The sequence below is a fragment of the Coffea arabica genome, chromosome 2e (assembly GCF_036785885.1).
Source record: "Coffea arabica cultivar ET-39 chromosome 2e, Coffea Arabica ET-39 HiFi, whole genome shotgun sequence".
Taxonomy (NCBI): domain Eukaryota; kingdom Viridiplantae; phylum Streptophyta; class Magnoliopsida; order Gentianales; family Rubiaceae; genus Coffea; species Coffea arabica.
This window is the reverse complement of record NC_092313.1, coordinates 15750479-15778076: the sequence shown is the minus strand read 5'-3', so window position 1 is coordinate 15778076 and position 27598 is coordinate 15750479. Positions and strand designations below refer to the sequence as shown.

At 38.5% G+C, this 27598-nt stretch overlaps 6 protein-coding genes across 6 annotated transcripts; 4 read left to right on the top strand and 2 right to left on the bottom strand.

Moving 5' to 3' along the window:
* Nucleotides 1-469: 469 nt before the first annotated feature.
* On the bottom strand, nucleotides 470-3699 carry LOC113731195 (protein SMALL AUXIN UP-REGULATED RNA 16-like). Its single transcript, XM_072077412.1, has 3 exons — nucleotides 3599-3699; nucleotides 2101-2237; nucleotides 470-931 (listed from the first exon to the last, which is right to left on the bottom strand). Exons 1-3 carry the CDS (start codon nucleotides 3697-3699, stop codon nucleotides 642-644), a joined length of 528 nt encoding a protein of 175 aa, XP_071933513.1. The 3' UTR covers nucleotides 470-641.
* A 6508-nt stretch (nucleotides 3700-10207) lies between these two features.
* Nucleotides 10208-10759, top strand: LOC113731194 (auxin-responsive protein SAUR22-like). The gene has a single exon (XM_027256310.2). The coding sequence runs from the start codon at nucleotides 10245-10247 to the stop codon at nucleotides 10551-10553; it is 309 nt and encodes a 102-aa protein (XP_027112111.1). The 5' UTR covers nucleotides 10208-10244; the 3' UTR covers nucleotides 10554-10759.
* Nucleotides 10760-13781: 3022 nt separating this feature from the next.
* Nucleotides 13782-14394, bottom strand: LOC113731193 (auxin-responsive protein SAUR23-like). Its single transcript, XM_027256309.2, has one exon. The coding sequence runs from the start codon at nucleotides 14322-14324 to the stop codon at nucleotides 14007-14009; it is 318 nt and encodes a 105-aa protein (XP_027112110.2). The 5' UTR covers nucleotides 14325-14394; the 3' UTR covers nucleotides 13782-14006.
* Nucleotides 14395-19555: 5161 nt separating this feature from the next.
* Nucleotides 19556-20127, top strand: LOC113731188 (auxin-induced protein 15A). The gene has a single exon (XM_027256300.2). It carries the CDS (start codon nucleotides 19628-19630, stop codon nucleotides 19925-19927), a length of 300 nt encoding a protein of 99 aa, XP_027112101.2. The 5' UTR covers nucleotides 19556-19627; the 3' UTR covers nucleotides 19928-20127.
* A 3206-nt stretch (nucleotides 20128-23333) lies between these two features.
* LOC140036126 (auxin-induced protein 15A-like) lies at nucleotides 23334-23654 on the top strand. The gene has a single exon (XM_072077411.1). The coding sequence runs from the start codon at nucleotides 23334-23336 to the stop codon at nucleotides 23652-23654; it is 321 nt and encodes a 106-aa protein (XP_071933512.1).
* Nucleotides 23655-25704: 2050 nt separating this feature from the next.
* LOC140036733 (auxin-induced protein 15A-like) lies at nucleotides 25705-26349 on the top strand. The gene has a single exon (XM_072079246.1). The coding sequence runs from the start codon at nucleotides 25840-25842 to the stop codon at nucleotides 26134-26136; it is 297 nt and encodes a 98-aa protein (XP_071935347.1). The 5' UTR covers nucleotides 25705-25839; the 3' UTR covers nucleotides 26137-26349.
* The last annotated feature ends 1249 nt before the right edge of the window (nucleotides 26350-27598 follow it).

Here is a 27598-nt window from a genome sequence, read left to right as displayed (position 1 = left end):
TATGTTACAGTAAAATTTTTTAAAAACACCTCAAAAACAGCTAATCCAAATGGCAGTGACTAAGTTAAACAAATAGGGTAGAAATATACTTACACCGTGCGTATCATTCTAGTATTTGAGAGACATACTTGCACAGATAAAATTGGTCGGCCTATAAAGTTTTAAGATTGGAGTAACTGAGCAAGTAATGAAAGAACGCACGGAAAAGAAAAGTAGGATGGAGCAGGAACAAATAATAAGCATAAAACCTGCTCTCTCTGCCAAGAGACAGGAGATTATCGATGATTTACTACTGGGAAGCTTTACTGTCTATTTTAAAGAGGTTGCTTGGTCACTTTTACTAGGTTAACTTGCAAAGCTATGTACTTAGTGTTTTTTTTTTTTTTTTTAACAAAAACCTTTAAGCCAATTTACAGTCTAAATGCAAGTAAGCAAAAGAAGAAAGCGATAGAAAATTGTCGAAGCAAGATGATTTAAATATTTTCATCTACTTGATAATAGGTAATATCTACAGCAGTCAGCAGTAGTGCAGAAAAAGAATCCAGTTCTCCTTTGTGCAAAATTGGGTTGAACAGGATTCTGGTTAGCAATGCTAAGATGCGAGTCTCCCATCAGTAAGCTATATAAGCTTCTCTTCTTGCTTAAGGGCTACACAAGTTACAGGTGAGATTGATGAAGGTTTCTTCCTTGCATGGAATTGTCAGAGCTCCCATAGGATGGTGGTATCCAAACTCTTCCTCAGCCTGGCTTAGTAAGTGCTGGGATGAAGGATGGTTAAGGTAGGATAATGGCAGCACATATCTCTTCCAACTAGTTTCCCCTACATAAACAGCAAAGTGGCCTTTCGGTACTTTCGTAGTACCTCCTGGATTTGCAAGAATTCTGTTTAGGATCTGCTTAGCAGAAAGTACCTCCTGGATTTGCAAGAATTCTGTTTAGGATCTGCTTAGCAGGAAAAATTCGAGGCACCGCAACACCCATTATTCTTCGTAAACTACTGAAGTTCTAACTTGATTGACGACACTACTTGTGAATTGCGGATAAGATGCTTCTCTGCTCTGGTTAGGCTAGCGTTGGAGCAGGTATATATATATAATCTATGAAAGAGAAGTTGGTATGAAACTTAAAAAACCATGCTTTCTCGTTTTACCACAATATTCAAACTTAACAAAAACATTAAATGGTTGTCGGAATCTGATTCCATTATCAGCACGTCTATAAGGCTATCAATTTCTTTTCCCTTTTAAATTTTCAGACAGAAAACCCGTGCTTTTCCTTCCCCGGTTAAAATGGATGCTATCAGGCATTGGGGAATAGTGATATGTTTTGGAGTTCTTGAAATGACAAAGAATGTACAATAACACAATTAAAATCAAATTTAATATGCAAAATCATTGGTCAGTAGAACTTAAAATCAAATTTAACACAATTAACTTCTATATTCATTTCAAACAGAAAGCAAAGTTAAAATGAGAATGTCATGTAATGTCTGCACTGAACATGAACATTGTTGAAGCGCCAGTAAAAACCTTTTTCTGAATTTTCTGAGGTAGTAAAGTCTGTCTCCCTATCGAATTTTCATTTAGATATTTACAAGGTGACTTTTTCTGACTTTTTGCATGATTTTAGCAAGAAACAATTCCAGTGATGAGAGGAACTGCAACCTAAAGATCAGTAGTTTGAGTAACTCTTAAAACTACAGATATTGAGCATCATATTGACTGAAACACCAACTAGATGGTGGCGAAACCAATTAAGATGTGTCAACCACATATTAAGTAGATAATACGGGCACATGCTTTTTGCAACAGAGAGAAATTTACACAACAATTTTTTTTGAGAGAAGATCCACATTCTACTTTCAAGTGGTTGCTTGATCACAACCACTTTTGAAAATGTGCACCCCTGTATTTGCTGCTTCCTGTTTGACTGCAGATACTAATTAACAAACGAAGAAAGGGAAAAGTGCTAATATAGAAGTCAATATATTCCATCAAGTAATATTTACGCGGCCATTGCCCAAAAGAGAAAAAAAAAGATTAGTTTCTCCTTGTACAAAATCGGATTAAACAGATTCTAGTCAAATGTGCTAAGACATACGCCTCCTATTGGTAATCCATATCAGTTTCTCTTCTTGCTTATAGTGAACATAAGTTACAAAGATTGATGAAGATTTCTTCATTGCATGGAATTGTGAGTGCTCCCATTGGATGGCAGAAGCCAAACTCTTCTTCAACCTGGTGTAGCAAGTGGCAAAATGATGGGTGGTTAAGATAGGATAGTGGTTTCACGTATATCTTCCAACTGGTTTCACCAACATAAACTGCACAGTGGCCTTTTGGTCTATCTGTACCTTGGGGATTTTCAAGAATTCTATTAAGGATCTGCTTAGCATGAAAAATTCGTGGCGCCTGGATGCCCATTATCCTTGGTAAAATACTAAGACTCCAACTCTCGGTTGATACTTGCTGTTTGAAAACAAGAGGTTTTTCTAAGTTAGCTTTGGCTTGTGTTAGAGTAGATATATATACACTATGAGAAAATCAATCTTTAGATATCAGGGAGTGGTGAAAAAAATTCGACATGGTGGTCCAGGCAATAACGTATATTATTGGGTCTAACATGGCTGTGCCTTGCTGAAATAGACATCAGACCTTGATGGTGGTAATAGATAATTGATGACCTAGGTGCCAGATGCTATTTGCATTAACTTCTCCAGTTGTTTAATTATTTTGTTTTGTTTGATTGCAATGACCAAGTAGCCACATAGATCAAAAGTTTTATAATTTGTTACAACTACTTACAAGCAGAGAAGGTTAGGGTAGTAGGCAAATCACATGAAAATGTTCTTTGGATATAAACTAGTGAAAAGACTAGCATCACTACTTATGCTGAGACAAGGAAGGCATATCATGTTGGTTCATGGCTCTACATATTAAGCAAAGCAGGTTACCTTGCAAAATGGGTTTCAATCTATTCTAACCTGAATTAGTTAGATAATGAGCAGTTGAGCATCACACAGTTCTGCAAGAGACAAACGAGGAGGCATGCCATGTTCATTGGTTGTTCAACATATAGTAAGCAAAATTTCTTACGCAAAATATTTTGCATTAGTGTGTTCTTGACATAAAAATAGAGAGGTGATGGAATTATCATTTCGTTGGCAGAGACAAGTAAGGCATATCATGTCTGTTGATGGTTCGACACAGTAAGCCAAATTGTTCGCGTGGCAAGTTGGGCAATGTACTGATTGAACCCAGCCATCATCTGCCACTGGCCTAATATGTCTTTACAAAAAATTAAAATTCAAGGTCTTCAAATTTTCATAACGTATCCAGATTGATGACTCCCAATGTCAAAAGAACTCTAGACTCAATAAATGCATCAGAGAAGTATCTCCTTTTCAAATTATGAAGTCATTAGTAGATAACAAGGCTTCCAGAATCCTACCAAAAACATGCTGTAGAAAATAGGCAAAATGCAGTGATGGAAGACATATTCCCCATCCAAGGAATCCAATGGGAAAAAAATGTCAAAAGGACAAGAACTGCAAGCACAAGTATGAGCATGAATGAAGTGGCTGATATGAATTACTAACCTTCCTTCATTCCATAATATGGTAGCAAGCCTACATGACAACTCGACAAAAATGTTGAAACTTTGAAGTTGAAACTTTTTTATGGGATCATGCCACGACATTCCAGGCCACTCCAGCAGTCGTACATGCTCGTGTAGGCATCGTAAACATCAAACTTCTAGTTTGCAATTCATATTAACACAGAGTCATTACAAAGGCAGTAATGAATTATTTACTGGCACAATGTTTATTATGGGAATAACATCAAACAGTTGTCAGTCTTCAAGGTTTTCAGCAAGAGACTCGTAAAACGACCAATGAACCAACTCGAATATTTCCCTTTGAGACCAATTTTTTGCTCGCGAGAATTCATGAGCATATTGTTTCTGGGTTCTTTACATTTAGATGGTGAAGAGTTTTAAGAGAAGAATGTGCGTCTGCGCTCTCAAGCTCATGACTCGAAGCTTCTCAGATCAACTGTAAAGAATTTGAAGGGTCTCCGGAAAGCCTCGCCGTTTCAAAGCCAAATTGATACACGCACTTGGTTAGCCCACATGATGCCGAATGCAGCAACGGAAATGCAGTGGGGAAATACAGCTAGCTGGAGTAGTTATGGCCATGCAGAGACGTTAGTTACGGCCATGCAGACGATATTTTTTCCATGCAGTTGTAGTTTGTTAATAAGTTTGTTAGTAAGGAATCTTTTGACGTCAGCAGCAGTTGATAGCCGCTCTTAGCTGACTGGCATAGAATGTTATAAATAGAAAAGTTAGAGCCAGGCAAGGGGGGATATAGAAAACTTGTCATAGCCTTTCACTTGTCTTTTCATAGCTTTCATTCTTTCTTTCCCTATAATCTCTCGGTTACTAAGAAATATACAAATCCTTTTCATCTCTGGTTCTTCGAAGTTACTTCTCCGCTTTCTTTGTAGCTTCCAGACCTTAGATAAGCAGGCCTCCACTGACCTCTGCATCAGTGGTATCAGAGCTAGGTTGAACCAGCTTAGTTCACCAATGGCAGAGGGCACTAGGTCTCAAGACGTCAGAAAGATGGAGGAACATGTTCGCGCCATGCTGAAGGAACAACAGGAACAGTTCGAGAGGGAGATGGAAGCTCTAAGGAACTTGGTGATTGAATTACATACACAGAAGGGTCCAGTAGGAGGCAATGACTCCCCTCATAATTCGGATTCTTCAAACAGCAACCGAGGGAATTACCATGTTCCCTCTCGCTTATCCCGGATTGATTTCCCAAAATTTCATGGGGAGGATTTTAGGGGATGGTTGTACAAGTGTGAGCAGTTTTTCGAAATAGATGAGACGCCAAGCTCGGTGAAGGTCAAAATAGCTGCAATGAATCTGGAGGGAAAAGCTTTCCAGTGGCACCAAATTTTCATGCGATCCAGACTCACACGGGAGATTCCGGCTTGGGAGGAGTATATAAGAGAATTGTCCTCCAGGTTTGGAGATTCCTTGTATGACGATCCAATGGGGGAACTTAAAAGCTTGAAACAATCTGGGACAGTACAGGAGTATCACGACCTGTTTGAGGAGCTGCTCAACAGGGTGGAGCTTCCTGAGGACTACGCCACAAGCTGTTTCGTGAGTGGGTTGAAACCAGAAATCCAGCTGTCTGTAAGGATGTTCATGCCTAAAAATGTGCAGCATGCTAGGACCCTGGCCAAGATTGAAGAAGCTAAGGTGCTTGTGCAGCAGAAAGGGAAGGGGTTATCCAAACCTTTCACAAGTTATCCAGGTCATACCAGTAATTCCGCTTCCTTCCACGCCAATCCATCTGGTCACAAATGGAAGGTAGATTCTAAGCCACTCCTACCCCTACCTACCTTTCCAGCACTACCTAGTAATGAGAAGCAGAAGGAGTTAGTCGTTAAGAAACCTTTCAAGAGGTTGAGTAGAGCAGAAATGGATGAGAAGAGAGCTAGGGGGTTATGCTTTTGGTGTGATGAGAGGTTCACAGCTGGACACAGATGTGGTAATAAACAATTCCACAGGCTGGAGGTTTGGGATGATATGTCAGGGGAGGAGGAGAATGAATCAGGTAGTGAAGAAGACACACTGGATGAAGGTCAACTGGCACACATTTCTCTTAATGCTATGACCAACATGAGTGTTCCTAATTTTAGAACTATGAGAGTCACTGGTCATGTGGGAAGGTAGCCTGTGAACATTTTTATTGATTGTGGTAGCTCTCATAATTTCATTCACCCTAAGATAGTGCAGAAGCTGGGTTTGACTACACAGAGGGTTGATCCCTTGGTGGTAGAAGTAGCTGATGGGAATAAGTTGACCACTCAGGACCTTTGCAAGGACTTCACTTGGAAAATGCAAAAACAAGAGTTCAAGGCAGACTTACTTATGTTACCAGTAGGTGGTTGTGAGCTAGTTCTGGGCATGCAATGGCTGACTACCCTCGGTGATGTAAAGTGGAATTTTGGAGAACTGCGGATGGAATTTATGCAAGCTGGTTTCAAAGTGGTCCTAAGAGGAATCAAACAGCAAGGATTGCAGCTAATCCGGCAGAAGAAGATGCAAAAGCTCCTTCAAAAGCCTGAGCAGATTGCTGAGGCACAGTTATGCCTGATCAGAGTAGTTCAGGACCCTACCTCAGAACCACTATCTCTCCGCACCATCTCCACCGACATAAGTGAACATCAGGTACGCCATTCAGTAGAACTTGAACACTTGTTGGATGAGTACAGCGATTTGTTTCATGAATCTAACAATCTGCCACCAGAAAGGTCTCATGACCATAAAATTACTCTGAAGAGGGAACTGCACCTATCAATGTGAGGCCCTATAGATATCCTGTCTTCCAGAAGTGTGAGATCGAAAGGCTAGTGACGGAGATGCTGGCGTGTGGCATTATCAGAACCAGCTCTAGTCCTTTTTCTTCTCCAGTAGTGTTAGTAAAAAAGAAAGATGGTTCGTGGAGGATGTGTGTTGATTACAGACAATTGAATAATGCCACGATAAAGGATAAGTTCCCTATTCCTTTGATAGAGGAGTTGCTGGATGAATTGTATGGGGCAAAGTTTTTCACCAAGTTGGATCTAAGGTCTGGGTATCACCAGATCAGGATGAAGGCTGAAGATGTGGAGAAGACAGCTGTCAGAACTCACGATGGTCATTATGAATTTCTGGTTATGCCCTTTGGGCTAACCAATGCTCCCTCAACCTTTCAGAGCTTGATGAATGATATCTTCAGGCCATTCCTAAGAAAATTCATTCTGGTCTTTTTTGATGACATCCTGATATATAGTGTGGAGTGGGAGGAACATCTACAACACCTTAACATCGTATTTGGATTGTTAAGGCAGCATTCTTTGAAGGTAAAGGAAAGCAAGTGTGCTTTTGCTCAGCAACAGATTGACTATTTGGGACATGTTATTGATGCCAACGGAGTTCAGGCCGATCCACAGAAGATCTCTGCAATCATGAATTGGCCTATACCTCGAACCATCAAAGAATTAAGAGAATTTTTGGGGCTCACTGGATACTACCGGAGATTCATAAGAAACTATGGAAAAATTGCCAAACCATTAACAGATTTGCTTAAAAAGAACCAGTTCAAGTGGCGGGAGGGGGCCACTCTTGCTTTTAAGCACTTGCAGGAAGTCATGAGTAAGCCTCCTGTCCTAACTCTACCAGACTTCACTCAGGAGTTCATACTGGAGACTGATGCTTCTGGAAATGGAATTGGAGCAGTGCTGATGCAAAGGAGGCAACCTCTGGCATTCTTCAGCAATGCCTTGGGTCCCAAGCATCAGGCTCTATCTGTGTATGAAAAGGAAATGTTGGCAATAGTGACTGCAGTCTTGAAATGGAGAGCTTATTTGGTGGGCAGGCACTTTACTATCAAAACGGATCATCAGAGTCTGAAGTACATAATGGAGCAGCGAATACACACACCTTTGCAACAGAAATGGATAGCCAAACTAATGGGGTTTGACTATGAGGTGCAATACAAAAAGGGATGCGATAATATTGTTACAGATGCACTTTCCAGAAGACCACTCGAGGAAGGATCAATGTATGCTTTGGTCACTATCACATCTTCACTGATCAAAGATATACAACACAGTTGGCAGCAAGATAGACACATTCAGGAGCTGATTCAAAAGGTAGCTCACAATGAACACCTCCCTGGTAGCTACTCCTGGCAGCAAGGATTACTAAAAAGGAAAGGCAGACTGGTGGTAGGCAACGATCAGGCGTTGAGAAACAAGCTGATTTCCTTGTGGCATTCCAGTTCACAGGGAGGGCATTCAGAAGTAGAGGTGACCTACAGGAGACTTAAACAGGTCTTATATTGGCAACACATGATTAAAGATGTGGCCCAGCATGTAGCCTCTTGTGATGTATGTCAGAGGCATAAATCAGATAATGCAGCTTATCCGGGGTTGCTGCAACCGTTGCCTATACCTCATAGGATCTGGACAGACATCTCTATGGATTTTGTTGAAGGTTTGCCTCCCTCACATGGCAAGAAGGTGATTCTGGTGGTGGTTGATAGGCTCAGCAAATATGCGCACTTTATGGCAGCGGCCCATCCTTACACAGCCATTTCAATTGCTCAGCTATTCATGGATACGGTTTACAGGTTGCATGGTTTACCTCAGACGATTGTAAGTGATAGGGACCCCACTTTTTTGAGCTCCTTCTGGCAAGAGCTTTTCAGGTTACAACATGTCAAGTTGAACATGTCTACTGCTTACCATCCTCAGAGTGACGGTCAGACGGAAGTGGTTAACAGATGCTTGGAAAACTATCTGAGATGTATGGCCAGTGATCATCCTAAGGAATGGAGCTTATGGCTACCACTAGCAGAATACTGGTACAATACCAATTATCACTCATCTGCTAAGTTCACTCCTTATGAGATAGTCTATGGCCAACCTCCACCTCTTCATGTCCCTTACTTACCGGAAGCTACATCAGTAGAATCGGTTGACAGAAGTTTACATGCTAGGGAGAGGGTCATTCATTCTCTACGCCACAACCTGACTAAGGCACAACACAGAATGAAACAATTGGCTGATCAACATAGAACAGAAAGAGAATTCAGCGTTGGTGATTGGGTTTACGTCAAGCTTCAACCTTATAGACAACACTCATTGAGGAGTCATCACTGACAGAAACTATCTCCACGCTACTTTGGTCCATTTCAGGTGACAGCAAGAGTTGGCACAGTGGCCTACAGGTTGGCACTGCCCGCACACATTCGTATTCACAATACCTTTCATGTTTCTATGCTCAAAAGGAAGGTGGGTTCAGGGGACGTTCAGGCTCGCATCCCAGCTGGGGTCTCACAGCAGGGTTAACTTCTGTTGGAGCCTATAGCAATATTGGACAGGCGCTTGGCCAAACGTGGAAGGGCCGCGGCTACGCAAGTGCTAGTCCAATGGAGCAACAGCTTTCCAGAGGATGCAACATGGGAATACTTACAGGATCTTCAATTGCAGTTTCCCAATTTCAGTCCTTGAGGACAAGGACCTTGTAAGGGGAGGGTATTGATACACGCACTTGGTTAGCCCACATGATGCCGAATGCAGCAACGGAAATGCAGTGGGAAAATACAGCTAGCTGGAGTAGTTATGGCCATGCAGAGACGTTAGTTACGGCTATGCAGACGATATTTTTTCCATGCAGTTGTAGTTTGTTAATAAGTTTGTTAGTAAGGAATCTTTTGACGTCAGCAGCAGTTGATAGCCGCTCTTAGCTGACTGGCATAGAATGTTATAAATAGAAAAGTTAGAGCCAGGCAAGGGGGGATATAGAAAACTTGTCATAGCCTTTCACTTGTCTTTTCATAGCTTTCATTCTTTTTTTCCCTATAATCTCTCGGTTACTAAGAAATACACAAATCCTTTTCATCTCTGGTTCTTCGAAGTTACTTCTCCGCTTTCTTTGTAGCTTCCAGACCTTAGATAAGCAGGCCTCCACTGACCTCTGCATCACAAATCCTTCGTCATCTTGAGTCCTTGACCAAACAATTCTTTCTGTTTAAGGCAACTGTAGGCGGCCAAACGGAATCAGGAATAGGGGAAAAAAAAACCAGTTATGTGAGGAAGTACATTGTGTCCAAAAGAACGCTGTAATGCCCTGTATATCTGTTTGATACAGTCTCAAAATAACTATAAGGACGAATAGTGAATAAGCACAGATTCCATTAGGTACTAAATTTCATCCTCTAACGTTTGCCAAATTTGTAAATTACCTTGAGATTACAGTAAGAATTAGCTGGTAAAAAGGTTTTTTAGCCTAATAAATTCTGGTGTGCAATCATTGAACCTCTCAATCTTGACACTTCAAGTTCAAAAGGGGTCCTCCTTGCTGTATGTTAAAGAAAGTTGTCGGCCCTGCTACACTTCAAAAGGATACGTGGTTCTAAAATCTTGATCATTAGTTGAGCGGCAAAACCATGTGATAATGTTGATGGCTCAATCTCATTACTCCTGTCTTTGATGTCCAAAGAAAGCCTCTTTAGTCTTTACCACATAAACAAAATGGTCATGCTTCTATATATACGCTTATAACTTTCTTGATTAACACAGCTCTTCATAAAACATCATACAAGCTTTCTTTTTCCTTTAAATCCTTCTATTTTTGTTCGTTTGATTTAATACAAGGAAGCATCTTGTAGAACAATGGCTATCCGTTTGCCCCGTATTATTCAAGCTAAGCAAATTCTTAAGCGCTCTCTGTTGACATCTAATGCTGCCATTTCAGCTTCTGTAGATGTTCCAAGAGGCTATTTAGCGGTTTACGTTGGAGAAAGCAAAAAGAAGCGATTTGTGATTCCCGTTGCTTACTTGAATGAGCCTGAATTCCAAGAATTACTAACCCAAGCTGAGGAAGAATTTGGTTTTGATCATCCGATGGGGGGATTGACAATCCCCTGCCGAGAAGACATTTTCATTGATCTCACTTCTCGCCTGGGTAGAAATATGAGTTAGCCGAGACGGCACGCAGTATTAAACAATCCTAGTTGTTAGCTGGTATAGCAAAACACAATTTTTTCACTGTAGAGCAAGCAGATTGTTTTGTACAGTTGCTTTTGAATCAGAGTTGTGAAACTCTTTCACTCAAAAGGTACCATTTCAACAGGATTTGACTTTCCAAACGTGGGGCTTCTGCCTCCACTCTACGAGTTTTCTTTGATGAATAGCACAAAATTCTATTCCTCAAGTATGTAAAAAATCAAACATGGAAAAACCCGTGGTGCTGGTGCCCCAAATATCCCCTCGAGTACCCATAGCTGCCTCTGTAGCATAGAGGTGTCGCATTATATATAATTTTTTGCCTCTGTAGCATAGAGGTGTCGCATTATATATAATTTTTGCTATCACTTCCCTGGTGAAAAGTCTATACACTGCATCATGTCACATTTATTCTCTTCAAATTTTTCGCTTGCAACTGGAGTAAGTATTGTGAGACAGATGAACTGAGGCGAAAAGGAAGAAAATGGACCAAAAAGTTTCATACCCGAAAAGCAAGTATCTTGCATCAGATCTACAACTCCTATATAAACTGAAGAGCTGATTTCTGACTTGGAGAGCTGCACCGGATGACTGGGGTAATCTCCTAATTGAGGTGCAGCGGCACGGATATCACCTGCTCAGTTTACCAGAGACGGGGCTAAGTTCCCCGGTTTTTCTCCGATGATCTAGTTAGTTTTTTTTACAATCGAAAGTGGAGTAGTGTTCTTAGAAAGGTAATAAGTTTTTCTTACCCCCTTCTTAGTGGGACATGTTGATATTTATATGGGACAGTGTGGAGGGAAAGGACAGTGGGGTCCAAGTTCCCATAAATTCAATTGAGACAGCATATCAATCTGACTGGACAACTCTGGGCAGTGGACAGAGTGTGACAGAGGTCCTGTTCACTCTGCAGGTGTCAGGACACTGGACAGGACCTAAGTTGTCATGTCAAACATAGCACCACTTCCAGATATTGGGTGCGACCACCTCAGTCATTCGTGGGCGGAGTATATCCGAGGTGACTAGGACGGGTAGACATCCCCGAGTAGTGAAAGCCTCGGCTCGATTGGTCAGGGCCTAGGTGACCGTTATTAGACTGACGGGGAATGGGGTTCGGCCAGACTAAGCGGAGCCGGAATGACCATCCTCATAAACCAAATGCACATTTTCAATTGTGACAGTGTAACTAGGAAGTAAGACCAATGAAGACTTTTTCCCTCCATGGCATAGTAAACAATCCCCCCCCCCAACCGCCTTCGCCCTCTTCTTCTTCTCGGTATTATACACAAATCCAAACTCTTCTTTCAGCTTAGCAAATTCTGGAATCAAGGAGCATTTGGATAAGATTAGAGTATCACAAACTGTTTCTTGGTTTCTCCAGCATAGAAAGCAAAGAGGCCTATTGGTACATAAGAAGCTACTAGTATAGAAAAAACATGCCCCAGAATTCGCATAGCTTGAACAATTTAAGGCATCCTGATAGCCAGCTTAACCATTGTGCTGCAACAGAAGTTTTAGCGGTGTTTGATGTCTCCAAGCTTACAAATTGCAACAAAAGAACTTGCAGCAAAGTTTGGCCACTTTGAACACATATATGACTAATGACTAGGTATCCCATGACAGTGCCTCCAAACGAAAATGAAACCATGATATGTTCTATGCCACACGTATCCCTTGGCACATACCTATAAACTTGATGCAGGTGATGTTTTAGCTAAGGCCTATTTGATAACCCAATTTAGCATTTAAATTTAATGAATTTAAATCTTAACATATTCAGACTGTTTGATAACCAAAAATTAAATATCTGAATTAATTAACTGACACTGAATTTTCTAAGCAAAATTTGCTTCTAAAATTAAGTGATAAGCTATTCACTTATCACTAAATGTAATATGCACTCAAATGTATTAAATTTAATACTTAACAATTCAAGAATTTAATGGATTCAGATTTCAGACTTCAGACTTCAGTTTTATCAAACGCATCCTAAGTCCTAGTAAATTAACTAAGACAGGAGAAGACATCTGAATTTCCTATCTTCTCTTGTGGTGATAATTGGTTTACTTCTACAGAGACGATGACGCTTTAACTGCAACCCTAAGATAGGAAGGTCTATATTAAGTCCTATGGTACATCAATAATGAGCCATATTAGTCAAAAGATCAAAGCATATGAAAATTAAGTTGGAAAAATATAAACTCTTTACCTGCACAACAAATAATTGAAAAAAAATGAGATAGCTTCCATTTGATCTTGGTCTTCCCAAGGCAAGATACCAATACAGAAGGGGCCAAAAAAAAAACAATCAAATCTGTATTGAAGATGAATTCCTCCAGAGCTTAGTGAGCACTCTAGCACAATGAATATCATCTCCAAATGAGACTGTGTCACAAATTAACTTTAGGACAAAGATTACATGCTTCAAAAGACTTCATCTGACGACAGCTTCAACAAAGTACATGCTTTTTAAGGCTATGACTAAGCACACACAGAAATTAAAAATAACACAGCCACTGTGGAGATGAACCGCATTATAAGTTTTGAACCATCACAAAGACTATTAATCAACATTCAATTTCAACGTTGGGGATTCCCTGCAAAGTAAAGTATACTATTACCTCTTCAAAGAATATTACAGAACGATGAATGGCAAGGCTGAGAAAACAATGTGGTCGATAAAGAAGAATTGATTCTGAAGGAGTCAATCCAAAATTGTATCTTTTTTTTGCTATTTAAAGAAAGGATCATGCAATAGGTCTTGGAAGAAGTTGGTTTACAGGAGGATCTATTCTCCAAATTAAAACATCAGCCTTCACTGGCTTTCCACAGTATAGATGTTAAAATGAAGGAAGAATCAGTCAAGTTTACAGTGGCCGAGTAGAAGGTTTACCGGGTACTCCGAAGAAACAAAAGAGGTGTAAATTTAACGAAAATTTGAAATTCATGTACTTTTTTTGCAAGCCATCTAACGAGGCGTGATGTTCATCCAGCTCAGGAAGACACGCCTTCACTCAAATCTAGCGGGAAGCCCACTATTCCTGGTCAGTAGAAGACCACGCCTTTTTGTTGTTTGACAAAAACTTTCAGCGTAAAGCCTTGAGGTTTCCAAGGGGATTAGTTCACTAACTGCAGTATCATTGGAACTCCAACAATGTTTATTGGAAGCAAAATAATGCTAATCATTCATGTTCTACCGTCAATTTTCAATATGGAATAGAATGCATACAAATTTAATATTCCATCACGCGGCTTCAGGAAAATGAGCAAATAGTTTTCTGACTGTTGAGATGGTATTGTGTTGTCCACAATCTTCTATTGCGAAGATTGAAAAAAAGGCTGTACAACAAAAATTGGCTTGCATCAAGCTACAAAAATGTGCCTAAATTTGCTAGCTTAAGCAGTGCCGAAGTTCTACGTCTGGCTTGGCTAACTCATGCTCCTAGTCAAGCGAGCAGTGATATCAATGAAAGTGTCTTCTCTGCAGGGGATTGTCAGACCTCCTATAGGATGGTCAAACCCAAATTCTTCCTCAGCTCGATTCAACAGGTCTTGGAATGAGGGCTCGTTCAGGTAAGCAATGGGAATCACAAATCGTTTCCTTTCATTTTCTCCAACATATACAGCAAAATATCCCTTTGGGACATCTAGGCAAGCTGTGGCACTGGCAGCAGCATTACATTTTGTGAATGAATACTGCCTAAAAAGTTGCTTAGCTTGAACAATTCGAGGAAGACGGATGGCCATTCTTCAGGCTGGATTATTTCTTGTATAAGATAAGGAAAAAGAAGATTTACTGGACAAAGAAAAAATTAAGTTTATGATTTTAACACTTTTCTGTGCTTATGAAACAAGTTTACGAGGGTATATATATGGAAGAATGACAACTTTGTAGTTGGTATCAGATGCTTTATGTTGAGCAGGAAAGTCACTGATGGATGCCCGAAAGATCTAGATAATAGCAGGCAGGGTGTCACATGGTTTTGTCTCCCAGCTCATGATCAAGAATTCAGAACCATGTAAATTGGTCAAAGAGTACAGGGTCTACCACTTCCTTGAACATAGAGAATAGAGACAGAGGACCTCCTTTGAAATTGAAGATATTAAGCCCGGGTGGCCGCTTTCATTGACTGCATAAGCTAAAAGATTTTGAAGCGTCCCAAGTCCAGATTTCATCCTTAAAAGTACTTTATAGTTTGGCAAGCATTCGGCGATGAAATAATACAGTAATAATCTTTCTTAGTTAATCTAGATTTTACTGTTTTTGAATAATACCAACTAATCTCCATGCTGAAAACCTCGCTAAATCATGTTTCATACGCATTTCAGAGCAGAATTCAACAGTGACGTTAGACAAAACCTAAATTAAGGGTATTTGTCGACGTTAGAACTCACAGTGACGTGTAATTATTGCAATGCATTATTAGTGCTGGTAAAGGTAACAGCACTAATAGCATCCACTGTGCTGAAAATCTATATTGAACAACTAAAATTTCTGCAAATTTTGTACTACAAATTGGAGCCCTAAAGGATTCCCTGCTACCACCCTATCTGAAACAGAATGATTTCAGGAGAAGAAAGCGAGTATAAGAGAATGATATATTTGATCATCCTATAGGCCTGGTTCATTTCATCATTAATGAAAAAAATAAAGAAAAAAAAAGGCAACCATTCACTTGTTCAGACAATAGTGATGAATTTAGCCCAACAGGAACCGCAATCGTTGCTGTTGGATTTCGCATTTGTTACAATGTTTCCCCTATTGATCGACTTGGATGCTCATCTATCAGAGGCAAATTTCTGGTCAAAAGGTGCTATGGTTCCCCCGGAGAGCAAAGGAAGTTGAATCAAGTCCTTTAAGATTAAAGTAACACTAGTGATTCCTACTGTCTCTGTAATTTCACACCCAGGAGGGAAAACTGTAAATGAACTATAAGAACGGTTGTTAGACCCATCGATTTGTGCATTAGGATTTATGATGCTACAAGGGCCAAAACTGGTGGCCCTCATATGCTGAACGAACGCAGATGTCGGTGTCTAAATATCATGCATACTACGTAGTACTGTTAATTTGTTCTGGCATCCAGTTTACAAAGACATAACAGGGTGATCTCAACATGCTGATAGCACTTACTAATAGCGGAAAGGTTTGTTGACACATGCAAGAGAAAATAATAGAAATATGTCGTTAATCTGGAAGGTATAAAACCAGTTGACAAAGTGTTGGCTTTTTGAGGCATAAATTAGTAACAACACCTTAATGTTACAAAAATGGCTTATAAAAGATTTGTATGAAGTTAAAAAATAAACTTGTTTCTTCATTCATAAACACCTATTTATAGTGTTTACAAGGAAATAAATCAATACAATTCAGCAAATAATTCTCTAAAAAATCTTAACAAAAACACCAACCAAAAACTATTTGATAACATGATATTTTACCTAATAAATCATAGGTAAAATATTTATTAACAAACCAATATATATATATATATATATATATATATATATATATATATATTTGAACAAATATCTTAACAAGACTTATTCTTCTACTAACTAAATTATTTTGATATCAAACATAATCTAATATTAACACTCCTTCTTGTCACTTTTGTTGCAAATTTTGAATTGGCTTCTCAAATTTTTGAATCTTGTTTTGGGCAAGACTTCCATAAAAATGTCTGCAATCTGATCATCAATCTTGCAATGTTTTTCAACACCAAATTTTCTGATATATCCAAATGATTTCTTTACAACTTGAAAGTGAAACTCCTATACATAATAGACGAGCGTGAAGAAGAAATTCACAATACAAAAAATGATTGTTATTACAGATATAAAACAATTTTTCAAATTTTTGTATGGTTTTTTATCAACTTTGTCACCCCCATTATCTTTGGATAGCTTTTCATGAACCTTCACAACGTAAGCTCCTTCAATTGCCTCATCAATGATTTCCTCCTGAATTTTAGCAACATCTAAATTTTTTAGTTCACGATACTGCACCGTAGAATTGCCAATTTCTGACAAATTCAAAGAAAATTTTTTGTCTTTTAGTTTCATTGAGAAAAACTCATTCCCAACGGGATCATATATAACACAAGTCCTATTTTTGAAGATGATAGAATAATTCTTCTCCAATAGCTGTTTAACACTTTACAGATTTTGATTAATTTCAGGTACATACAAAACGTGAGAAATAATTTTAGTACCAGAACCATAATCAACAGCAACACTGTGTTTGCCTTTCACCTCAATATAACCTCCATTTCCAATTTTGACTTTGGAGATTTGCGATTTGTCAAATTTTCTAAATATAAATTCATCATATGCCATGTGATGAGTGCAATCACTGTCTATTAGTCAAGTTTCAATACTGAAATTATTGCTTGCAAACAAGTGGCCATGAAAAGTTGCTCCGCATCTTCATCAATCATCTGGCCTTGATGTCATATTTTTCCTTAATTATTGCATACTCTCTTCATATGTCTCATTTAAAGGTTAGGTTTAAACCAACAATATATTGAAAGATGTGAGATTTTCTTACAGTGTGAATACGGAGGACTTTTGCCAATTTTCTTTTTATCTTTGCTATTTTTCTCTTGATTGTTTCTGTCACTTTGTCGAATTTGATCCTTATTTATTGCTTGAAAAGCACCTTTAATGACTTCTTCAATTCTTATGACTCGTCTTTGTTCTGATGCTTCTAAAGCATTGATCAATTCTAATAAGGTCATTTGAGAGAGATCCCTTGTATCTTCAACAGAAGAAATCTTGACTTCAAATATTTCTAGTAAACTCACCAAGACTTTCTCCATAACTCTATTATCCGAAAGTTGTTCTCCAATCAATCTGATTTTGTTCACAATATTTAAGAGTCTGTCAGAGTACTTTTTAATGTTTTCTGTGCCTTTCATCCTAAAGAGTTCAAATTCTCTCCTAAGATTCAAGACTTGCATCTGTTTTGTTCTGTTCTGTCATTATCTTGAAAAGTCACCTTGAGAGTATCCTAAGCTTCTTTTGCAGTTTCACAAGTCATAATTTTTATGAATACTGTATTAAAAACTGCTGAATGAATGCACGTCATGATTTTTTATCTCTTTTTTACTGCATCCCTATAAACTCTTATCTCTGCAATAGTTGGATATTCTGACAATTCAAGAACTGAATTTGTTTCCACCATATCCCAAATATCACCCGCCACCAAATAGGATTTCATTTTGACAACCCAAATTTGGTAGTTGTCACCAATAAAATTTGAAGGATTGGATAAGAAGTTGTTTCCTAACATTTTTTATGTTGAAAGCTTGAGTGTATAATTTTATAATAAGAAAAGTGATTCTTACCAGATTCACTCACTCTCAGAAAAAGACTAAAATCCTTAAGATATAGGCTCTTGATACCACTTTATTGATTTTTTGGGGCATAAACTTAGTAACAACATCTTAGTGTTGCAAAAATGACTTATAAAAAGACTTGTATGAAATTGGAAAATAAGTTTGTTTCTTCAGTCATAGACACCCGATTGATAGTGTTTATAAGGAAACAAATCAACACAATTCAACTAACAATTCTCTGAAAAGTCTCAACAAAAAATTACTTGATAACATGATTTTCTACCTGATAAATCATAGGTAAAATATTCGTTAACACTTAACATACTAATATATATTTTTTTGTTAACAAATATCCTAATAAGACTTATTTTTCTACTAACTAAATTATTTTGATATCAAACATTACCTAATAAAATTTGTAGAAAAATTGGCATATATCAACACTAAGTATGTTCTTTATCATATAAGATTGATCTTATCCAGAGATATGACGAGTTGAACAAGTCATAAGCTGATTGCCTTTTCTGGTTCTTATGTCCTGATTAATTTACGCTATTTTCTGAACCACTTGTCTTTCATGTTCATGTTCCCACTCCACAACCAGCCATATAACTGAGTATTGATTGTAATCCTAGCGTGAACCAAAGAGAGGGCTAAAATCTGAAATTCGGAGTCAAATCACGGAATGATGCCGGGCACAATATTGCCTGCACAGGAGCAGTCAACTGATCTAACATCAATCGGCAAACGCCCCTTTCCTTTTAGGACTAACTCATATTTTTTTAAGGCGCCACATACTTTTGAGTTCATTTTACCATATTTTACAACTGAAACTCGTTACTTCTGTGGATTTTTCAATTTACTCTTGAGCAATTTCCATCAGCACTAGCAGAATAATTAGCAATTTTACTGTAATAGGTTTACTAGCCAGCCAGCTCAAATTACAATTTTAGGACCGTTGGCGACAAGCATAGTAATGGTTACCACTGATCACTATACCAAATTGAGTGAAGGGATGAACTTTTTCTTTATAAAAAGTATTTAATCTGGCTTTGGTAGTTTTCTGAAATTGTGGTTATACTTTGTCTGCCTTTGTCAATCTTGACGAGTCCAAATCATCTAGGTACTTCTCTGTGCAATCAGATTCCAAACAGATGTAATATTGAGTCTTGCACATTAGACAAGCCCCACGAGTCCTCGACATAATTGGCATAGACATACCACCTGAATATAAAAGTCTAGGTTCAATGTGTTTTGGAACTGGAGAATATTGTTTGTGATATCAAGAAGTGGTGTTTGGTGTCAAAAAAACAAACAAATCTTCAAAGGTTAGAGAATGCTTTCCTAGTGCAACAGATGTGGAGCTATTAGCGAAAAAAGTAGTCCTATCAAGTTGCATTACTGCTTGTGGTTCCTCAAGCTCAAAGTGGTAGGGCAATGTGTCTCAAAATAGATTAGGCAGAACCATGTGATCCCTTGCCAATTTCCTCACCCGATGTGCTTGCCAACTCTCATAATTCAACTAGCTTACACTCCCCAAGTGCTCCCTCTTTCTACCATTTCCAGATGCTATATATGTTGAGGCGTCTAAGATGACATTTCATCAATTAACTCGCTTTCTTTAGCTGTCATCCACATTTCAAGGTACTTCAGAGTCTTCATCACCTAATTAAGCTTTCTCCATTCCTTACCGTTTAATCTATTCCACAAATGGGCGTCCAATTAGCCGGAATTGCTCAAGCTAAAGAAAAGCTTCGCCAGACTATCTCACCAAAAAAGGGAAGCATTTCGAAAACTAATGACGTTCCTAAAGGCCATTTTGCAGTTTATGTTGGGGAAACATACAGGCGATTTGTGATACCAATTTCTTACTTGAACCACCCTTTGTTCCAAGACTTGTTGTACTGGGCTGAGGAAGAGTTTGGGTACAGCCATCCCATGGGAGGTCTCACCATTCCATGCTCTGAAGATTATTTCATCAATCTCACTTCTGTGTTGAATTCTTTATAGAATGTGCCCCTTGCATGGAGGCTAGCTTTAACCTATCCGTTGGTACATTACATGTTCATTAGTGTTAGGATTTCATTGATTTGTACGTCTTTTGAGCTAATTTTAACAATAGAGACCTCTAATTGAGTCTCTTCAATTTTGTATACAGATTGGGAATGCAACCGATTGTATCATCCACATCGTACAATACAAGTGTTGCATATTGCTAAAAGTTCTGCTTTAAGACCCTCCAATTTTTTGAGCTGAATAGCCTGAATGTGTACCCTTGGAAGATAAACACGAAAATTTTGTAAAACGAGAAAATAGTTTAATACATAAATTATTGATCTTTTCTTCTTCTTCTTCTTCTTTTCTTTCAAAAAAAAAATAAAGAGTTAAAAGTTGAAAATGTTGAGAATTTATTATGGATGCAAGTTAGGCTTCATTTGAAACATATTGCAATAGCAATTTAAGATATATATAAAAAAAAAAGAGTCCAATTTTCTACTATTCGGGAGATTTTTGGTATTGCAGCTCATAAGGAAATAGATTAATGAGAATCGAACCCACTACTGTGACATGACAGTTCCGCTTTGCTAATTTTCCCCGAATAAATGGAAATAAAAGAAGAGAAACTCTAGCCCAAAAATTTTTACTGCAAAATGGGAAGAAATGGTGAAAACCACTAAAAACCGAGAGAAGTCTTCTACAACAAGAAATTACGTATAAAATCTCAAAGAAGTAGAATGCAATAAATGACTTTTCTTTTGTCAACTTCAGAAAAAATAATTTTAAAAATTCCTTTCTTTTCATTTTTTTCGTTTTCTCTCACAAACTAATCTTTCTCCTTTTTTTTTTTTGGTTTTTTTCACTTAACGACTTTGTTTGGGAATAGACTTGACAGGGGCTGAGAACCAGGGCAGAAATCAGGCTTCACAACAACGCTCAATGGGATCCTCCTACAGTGAAATGGAAACCAAGGTAGAGCAGCTTCACATTTGTACTAATTTTTATAGTTACAAACTTCGTATAGGAGGAAAGCTTTTCCTAGATGTATAAATTGTATTTGAACCAAAAAATGTTAGGCCCACGCAAATAGTAGGCAAATACGTGCGTCCCAACTCCCGGAGATGCGCCTCATCTCCGCCACAGACTTAGAGAGAATTTATCCGACGACATTAATTGTTCGACTGGCATCTTCATCGCCTTTATCTGTTGACGCCCCTTACGTTAAAATAAATGAATGTATCATCTGTCGGCTTCTTCTTCATTACATTTATCATATCTTCGAATTTTGCAGTGAAGATTTTTGCCTCCAATAAAGTCCCGAAACCTGATTTTTCAGTAGTTAGCTGGCAACTTGAATATTGATCTAGCTAGCTAGTTTGGGTTCTTCATCCCACACGCGAAGGATGGCACCTAATATTTGTTTAGGTAGCTTTCGGAATTTGAGTCAGAGACCTCACTTAAATTGCTTGCTCGGGCAGCTCCAATGGGGGTGTAATGGGGAGCCATTACACCGCTCCATGACACGGCTCCCCATTGGAGCCGTGTCATGGAGATTACACGCATCACATGTATGATGCGTGTAATCCATTGAATGTGGGTCCTATGGCAACGGTAAAATTCCAGCACAAAGCATATTTGGGATCAGACTTCGATCAACTTCGATCAGACTTGGTCGAGCATATTTGGGAACGATTCGAAGGCAATGACAATGAAAATTAGTATTCATTTTGTTATTATTTGTATTTTATTTGATTTAACTTATGTAATATTATGTTATGGAGTTCAACTAATTACATTTCGAATTATTAATTAAATATGGATTATTATGATATCTTCGCATTTGAAGTATCAAATATTTGTTTAATTTCCTACATAATTATTTTTTAAAAAATAACAATATATTATTTTTGAAACATAGAAAAAGATATATTATTCAAACTTAAAAATTAATAATATCATTTTTAGAAAATAAAAAAATTCAAAATGTACAAAATTTAACGAAAGTTAGTACTTTATTTTTTAAAAATAACAAAATTAGTTTTAAAAATTACTTTATTTATTTATGGGATATGAGTTATGCATTATTAAAATAAATATTTGATTAATTGTGGACCCATGCTATTACACCTTGTGGAGTGTAATCCATTGTGAGTGAAAGTGTAATAAAAGAGGAGAAAGTGGAATGCTGACGTGGCATATGGATTACACTCCACAAAGTGTAATAGCATTGTGGATGCTATAATGGTCAAAGTGCACACGTACATTGCACCAGTGTCACATTTCTCGCTTAATTTGAGAAGCAACGCTAAATTGCACCATGAAGAGATCAGTTTCATGTCTGAAAATATCTTCTTTTTTTTTTTGGATACAATAATATCTATTCTACACCTATTTCTACTTTGCACTAAGAGGAAGGGTAAACCTAAGAGGGTTAATGAGAAACTTAGAAAAAACTGAATCTCACCGGACGAAACAGGTGTTTTTGCATCCGTCCGTCAGTGAAATTTTCAAAATATCTTGGATAAGAATGCGAGTTAAGAGATTCGATCCTTTGACCTGAACCCATGAATTGATGTTCTTTTCAGTTGGTAATCAACCAGCTGATGGGTTGATCCAAATGCCGTACATGCTTCAGTTTTGGACCTCAAGCTCCAGGTCAGGATGAACCCACCTCCATCGAAGCTGACTTAACATATATGCATCAATTCTTATCACCTTACTGATTAGATAGACAGAATTAATGCACAACAATAATTTTGCCACTCGTCTAATCAGGGTCCTCACGATGGTGAGACACAACAATGCAAATGGCTTAATTTGGTGGTAAAGGAAGAAATGTACGTAGATTGGCAGGGAACATAATAGGGCCCGTACGTACAAACGTAGAATGCTTTTGATATCAGCAACACATTAAGGATATATATAATTTGATGATCAGGAACACAGGAAATGCGTTACCAGCCGCGGTCGCGGTTCACCCCTCAAAACCGCGGCTAGAAAACACTAAACAATTAAAGCAATAAATTAAGAAGAGGAATTTCCTCACACATACAAGTTGGGGAAGAAGGGAGTAGCGTTGTGAGGATGAGCTCTTCCTCCCTGGCTCCCTGCCTCAATAATGCAAGAAGCACAGTCTTTAGTCTTGTTGGTTAGGGCGTAACTTGGTCCCACGATATTGGGCATGGGGTTCAATTTGCTGCGGACACGTCTGTTGCATGGCTAACTCCAGAGGCCTTTGTAGTCTCATAGGACTTCCATTATTTATTTTTTATGCTACTCAACCACCATTATTCCCTATAAACAAGAACTCAGTTGCAGAAAAATATACAGCAACCCCCCAAGTATTAATTCTTCTTCAACCTATACATCAAAGTCCCCATATATACATATCCTTCTCTTCAATCTAGAGAATTGGGCTATGGGAATTCGCTTGATAGCTGCCATGGTTCATGCAAAGCAAGTATTTAGGTCGAGAGCTGGTGTGCATGGCGGCCATGCATCACCAACTGCTGTATCCAGCAATGCAGATGTCCCAAAGGGTCACTTGGCAGTTTACGTTGGAGTGTCTTATAAGTACCGCTTTGTGGTTCCTCTGTCCTACTTGAAGCATCCTTTGTTCCTGGATCTATTGAGGCGTGCAGAGGAAGAAAACGGATTTGATCATCCCATGGGAGGCCTCACCATCCCATGCAGCAGAAATGCCTTTCTTGATATGGCGTCTCGCTTGAATGACTGCTGAGCTAACGAGGAAAAGCAGAAATTAAATAGGGATCTTATTTTTATTTTAATTAATATGACACACATAAGACTGCTACTCTTATTTCATTGTTGGGAATTTTACTGTTACAATGCATATTGCAGCCCCAGGCCAGTCCATCTATTGAAACTTGGGTTTTTCTGGCGGAAAATTTGCATCATTTTTGTTAGTAGCAAATAATTTTCTGCGCCCAGCATGTTGGAAGCTGCGATGGCATACGCAGTATTATGGCCGAGAAAAGAAATAATTATAAGGAGGAAAAACAAAATGTTCCAATTATCATATTTCTGTTGCAATTCCATATTTATCTTTTCTCCTACACAATAACGATTAAGGGATTGCTCGATACTGCTATACCATGCATATAGGTTGATTCTACTTTTTTGTGAGGCTGACATGCATGTCACCGAGGATCCCAAGTGCATTCGGAGATGAAATTTATTTATGGTTACTAGAAGAATATATTTTTGGGGCAACAGGGGATGTGCTTCAGGTGCCCCATTGTGTGTGTAGCTCTATACCTAGACAATATTTTTAAGTTCATAATTCCTGAAATGCTTGCATGATATATACTAGTATTTTTGGGGTAATTTCTATCGTAGTAACGGATTTGGATGCATGACCTATATGTAAAAAAGGAATTTAAATTTTGAACAGAAGTTATGTATCATCATGCATTAAAACCTATGTGATGAAGTGAATGATAAATTGAAGTTTGTCACAACACCATTAAATACTGCAGTAACGAAAAACCCGTCGGAAAAAGCGAAAAAAAAATTAGCTGGCATTCCGGATAGGAAGGAAGGACCTGGATTTCAAAGTCCCCATAGCAGCAAATTGCATCAAATAGTACTTGGATAATTGGGTAATGATTACAAAAAAAAAAATATATATCGCATGTACTTGGAAGGACGTGTGCATTTGTGACGGAGAATGGAGGAGATGGTGCTCATCAGGAGGACTAAACTCATGAATATGATCCAATTATTATCTCTTTTTAATGGTTGGTGGGGCAGGTATATATGGACGCCCTTATTTCAATCCAATATTGGATTGGACGATTTGATAGTCGAAAATCTGTGTGAGCACTTGAAAAGAAAACGAATCTTATTAGCTGATTTCTTTTCTTTGATTTTGGAAGTCACTGCTCATTGAGTCAGTTAATGATTGATCTGCAGAACGTGGAGAATGGTGGGCAGGTGGCAACTGCATTTGGGGATGGGAATACTCAATATGAGAAGCTGATTTTTGCTTCTGGCATTCCGAATAAACAACTAAAATGAATTATGCAAAGGTCTCATTAAGCTCCATATACCCTCGAGGAATCTCAATCCGCCAACTGTGAGGATTGACATTACTGTACTCTACTCATTTGAGAGAGATCCACAGAACAAGCAAAGTAATTCATGGAACGAAACGAAAGAACAGCTCCCTCAGACAAAAATTATTGGATATTTTTCAAGAGGAAGTTAACCAAAAACACATAGTAATTCATGAATCCACTCCGACTATTATATATATGATATATCCAGTGTGATCGAGTAGTATTAGCAATCAGAGAGTTTGATAAATGTCCTGAAAGCAGCACATGGCGCTCGGTTGTCGGCTACAAATTAGTTTGCATTCCTTCCGCAGGCAACTTGGCTTATAAAAATCAGAACCAACCCACATGAATAATGAATTATATGTTGTCAAAGCTTTCCGTTGTACGATCGCCGGTTTTGGTTTTGGAGGCATTAGCAGCAGCCCGGAATGCTTTCTTCAGTTCAGAAAAAAAAAATTACTTCAGCTGGGGCAAGTGGGGTACGTTCTGATGGATGATGCATGGAAAATTGGAGTCTTGAGCAGAGCCATGTGAGGCTTCAATAATTGAGGCTGAGGCCCCTCTCCATCATGATTCATGATCATCAACCCTTTTGATAGTTTGATACCGCGTCATCTTTCCACAACAGTTGCAGTCCCGTATTATTTTACGGAAAAGGCAAAAGTACCAGTAACATAGAGCAGATAGCAAAGGAGGCTATAAATACATGACAATCCACAAACCCTCCAACTTACCATACCAAGAACCACTCGATCCACTTCTTTTACAAATCAAGCTTCAACTTTCAAGATTCCCTTTCTAACTAGAAAAAACAACAAGAAGAAGAAGTAATTACTCGTTCTCATGGGGATCCGTTTGCCATCTATGATTGCCAATGGTAGGCAGTTCTACAAACTGCAATCTCTTCTGCAAAGAAATCGTCAATCAGATGTTCCTAAAGGCCATTTTGCGGTGTACGTAGGAGAGATGGAAAAGAAGCGATTTGTGCTTCCCATATCATACTTGAATCATCCTACGTTTCAGGATTTGTTACGCAAAGCAGAGGAAGAGTTTGGCTATGATCATCCTATGGGGGGTCTAACAATTCCCTGCAACGAGGATGCCTTTGTTGATCTCACTTCTCGACTCAACTCCCAGTAAAGGCTTAGTTAGACCAAAAAGAGTCTGCAGTTTTGACAAGAGAGCTTTACTATCTTTATCTTTCTTCTTCTTTTTTTTTTAAATTTTTTTTATATATTTTTTTACCTAGAAGAGATCAGGACTGAATAGTCCATGTAAAAATCTACATTTAGCGAAATTCAGAGGCTACAAAACAATTATACAAGTTAAATCAAATTTATCCATTTTTTGGTTTCTATGGATTCAGCTCATCTGAAAAGCAGAGTTGGTATGTCCACCTGTGGTTTCTAAACCAACATATATATGGTGGACTATGAATTATAACTTTCCACTCAGGCCTCAGCAATCGTTCTCGTCTAAATAAATTCTTGTAGACGATCATACATAGAGTTTGAAAATAGTAGGCGTCAATGAAGATAAATCCAATGGACGAGCTCAGAGTGGATATTGAATCACAAGGCAAGGCAATAACATATGAACAAACTCTTAGCTACCTTCCAGATGGTCAATCTTGAAGGGCCGTCGAGTTTAAAATCCAGATTTCTAATGTTGGAAAAGAGTAAACTAATGAGACAGCTGTGGTTTAAGAACCTATACGATCTGTTTTGGGAGTCAGCAGTCTGCTAAGCTGCCTAAACTAGCCTTCCCACTCCAGGGCCACCAAGATACAATGCCCAGAAGGTTCAAATCTTCAATAAAGAAAGCTCTCTGCAACCTTCCAACAAGAAAAGAACCATGGTACCCGTCTTTTAATCAACAATGTGTAATCTGCCTCGCAGATGGTCAATCAGATGATCAAGTGCTTGCAAAGGTTCATATGACGAACCTAACGCATACTAAGTGATAATGGAGGATGGACTACAAATTTTTTGAACCCAAGAATTGCCAACGATAATGAGGATATGAAGCACGCATTATAGACGAAAGATTGCAGGAGTCTACTTCCTATCTACCCCCTCCTCTCCCTCCGGGGCCTTCTCTTTTTCTGGCAAACACATTTACCGTCTGGCTGGGATGCAAGTATTTAACCAAGTCAAGTGACGATCTTAAACGTATATTTTCCCTTTAATTTACTGGTGAAAATCTCCACCCTTTTTCATCTAGCAAAATAAAGTAGAAGCATTGATTTATCCTCAACTTGTATAGTTAGTATCCAAATATTAATGCACTCGCTGCAACAGAAGACAGTAAGCAATCATATGGACAAGGACAAGGAACATGTGGGGTCAAAGCACCATAGGTTAGTGAGGTGAATGAAACAAGGTGGAATGATAGGTTCATTAGCAGAACCATCTGATCAGTAATGAAGTAGGTCCTAATCCAATGGCTTTCCTACAACACCTTCGCTAATTGCAGACAAGAAATCCAACAAACAAGTAGAAGGAATCAACTACGGGGCTGTTATTGATGCTTCAAAAATTTGCTAGAGTTTCACAAGCAAAGCCTTGTGACAGTTTGTGATCATTGTCGATCAGAGCAATTT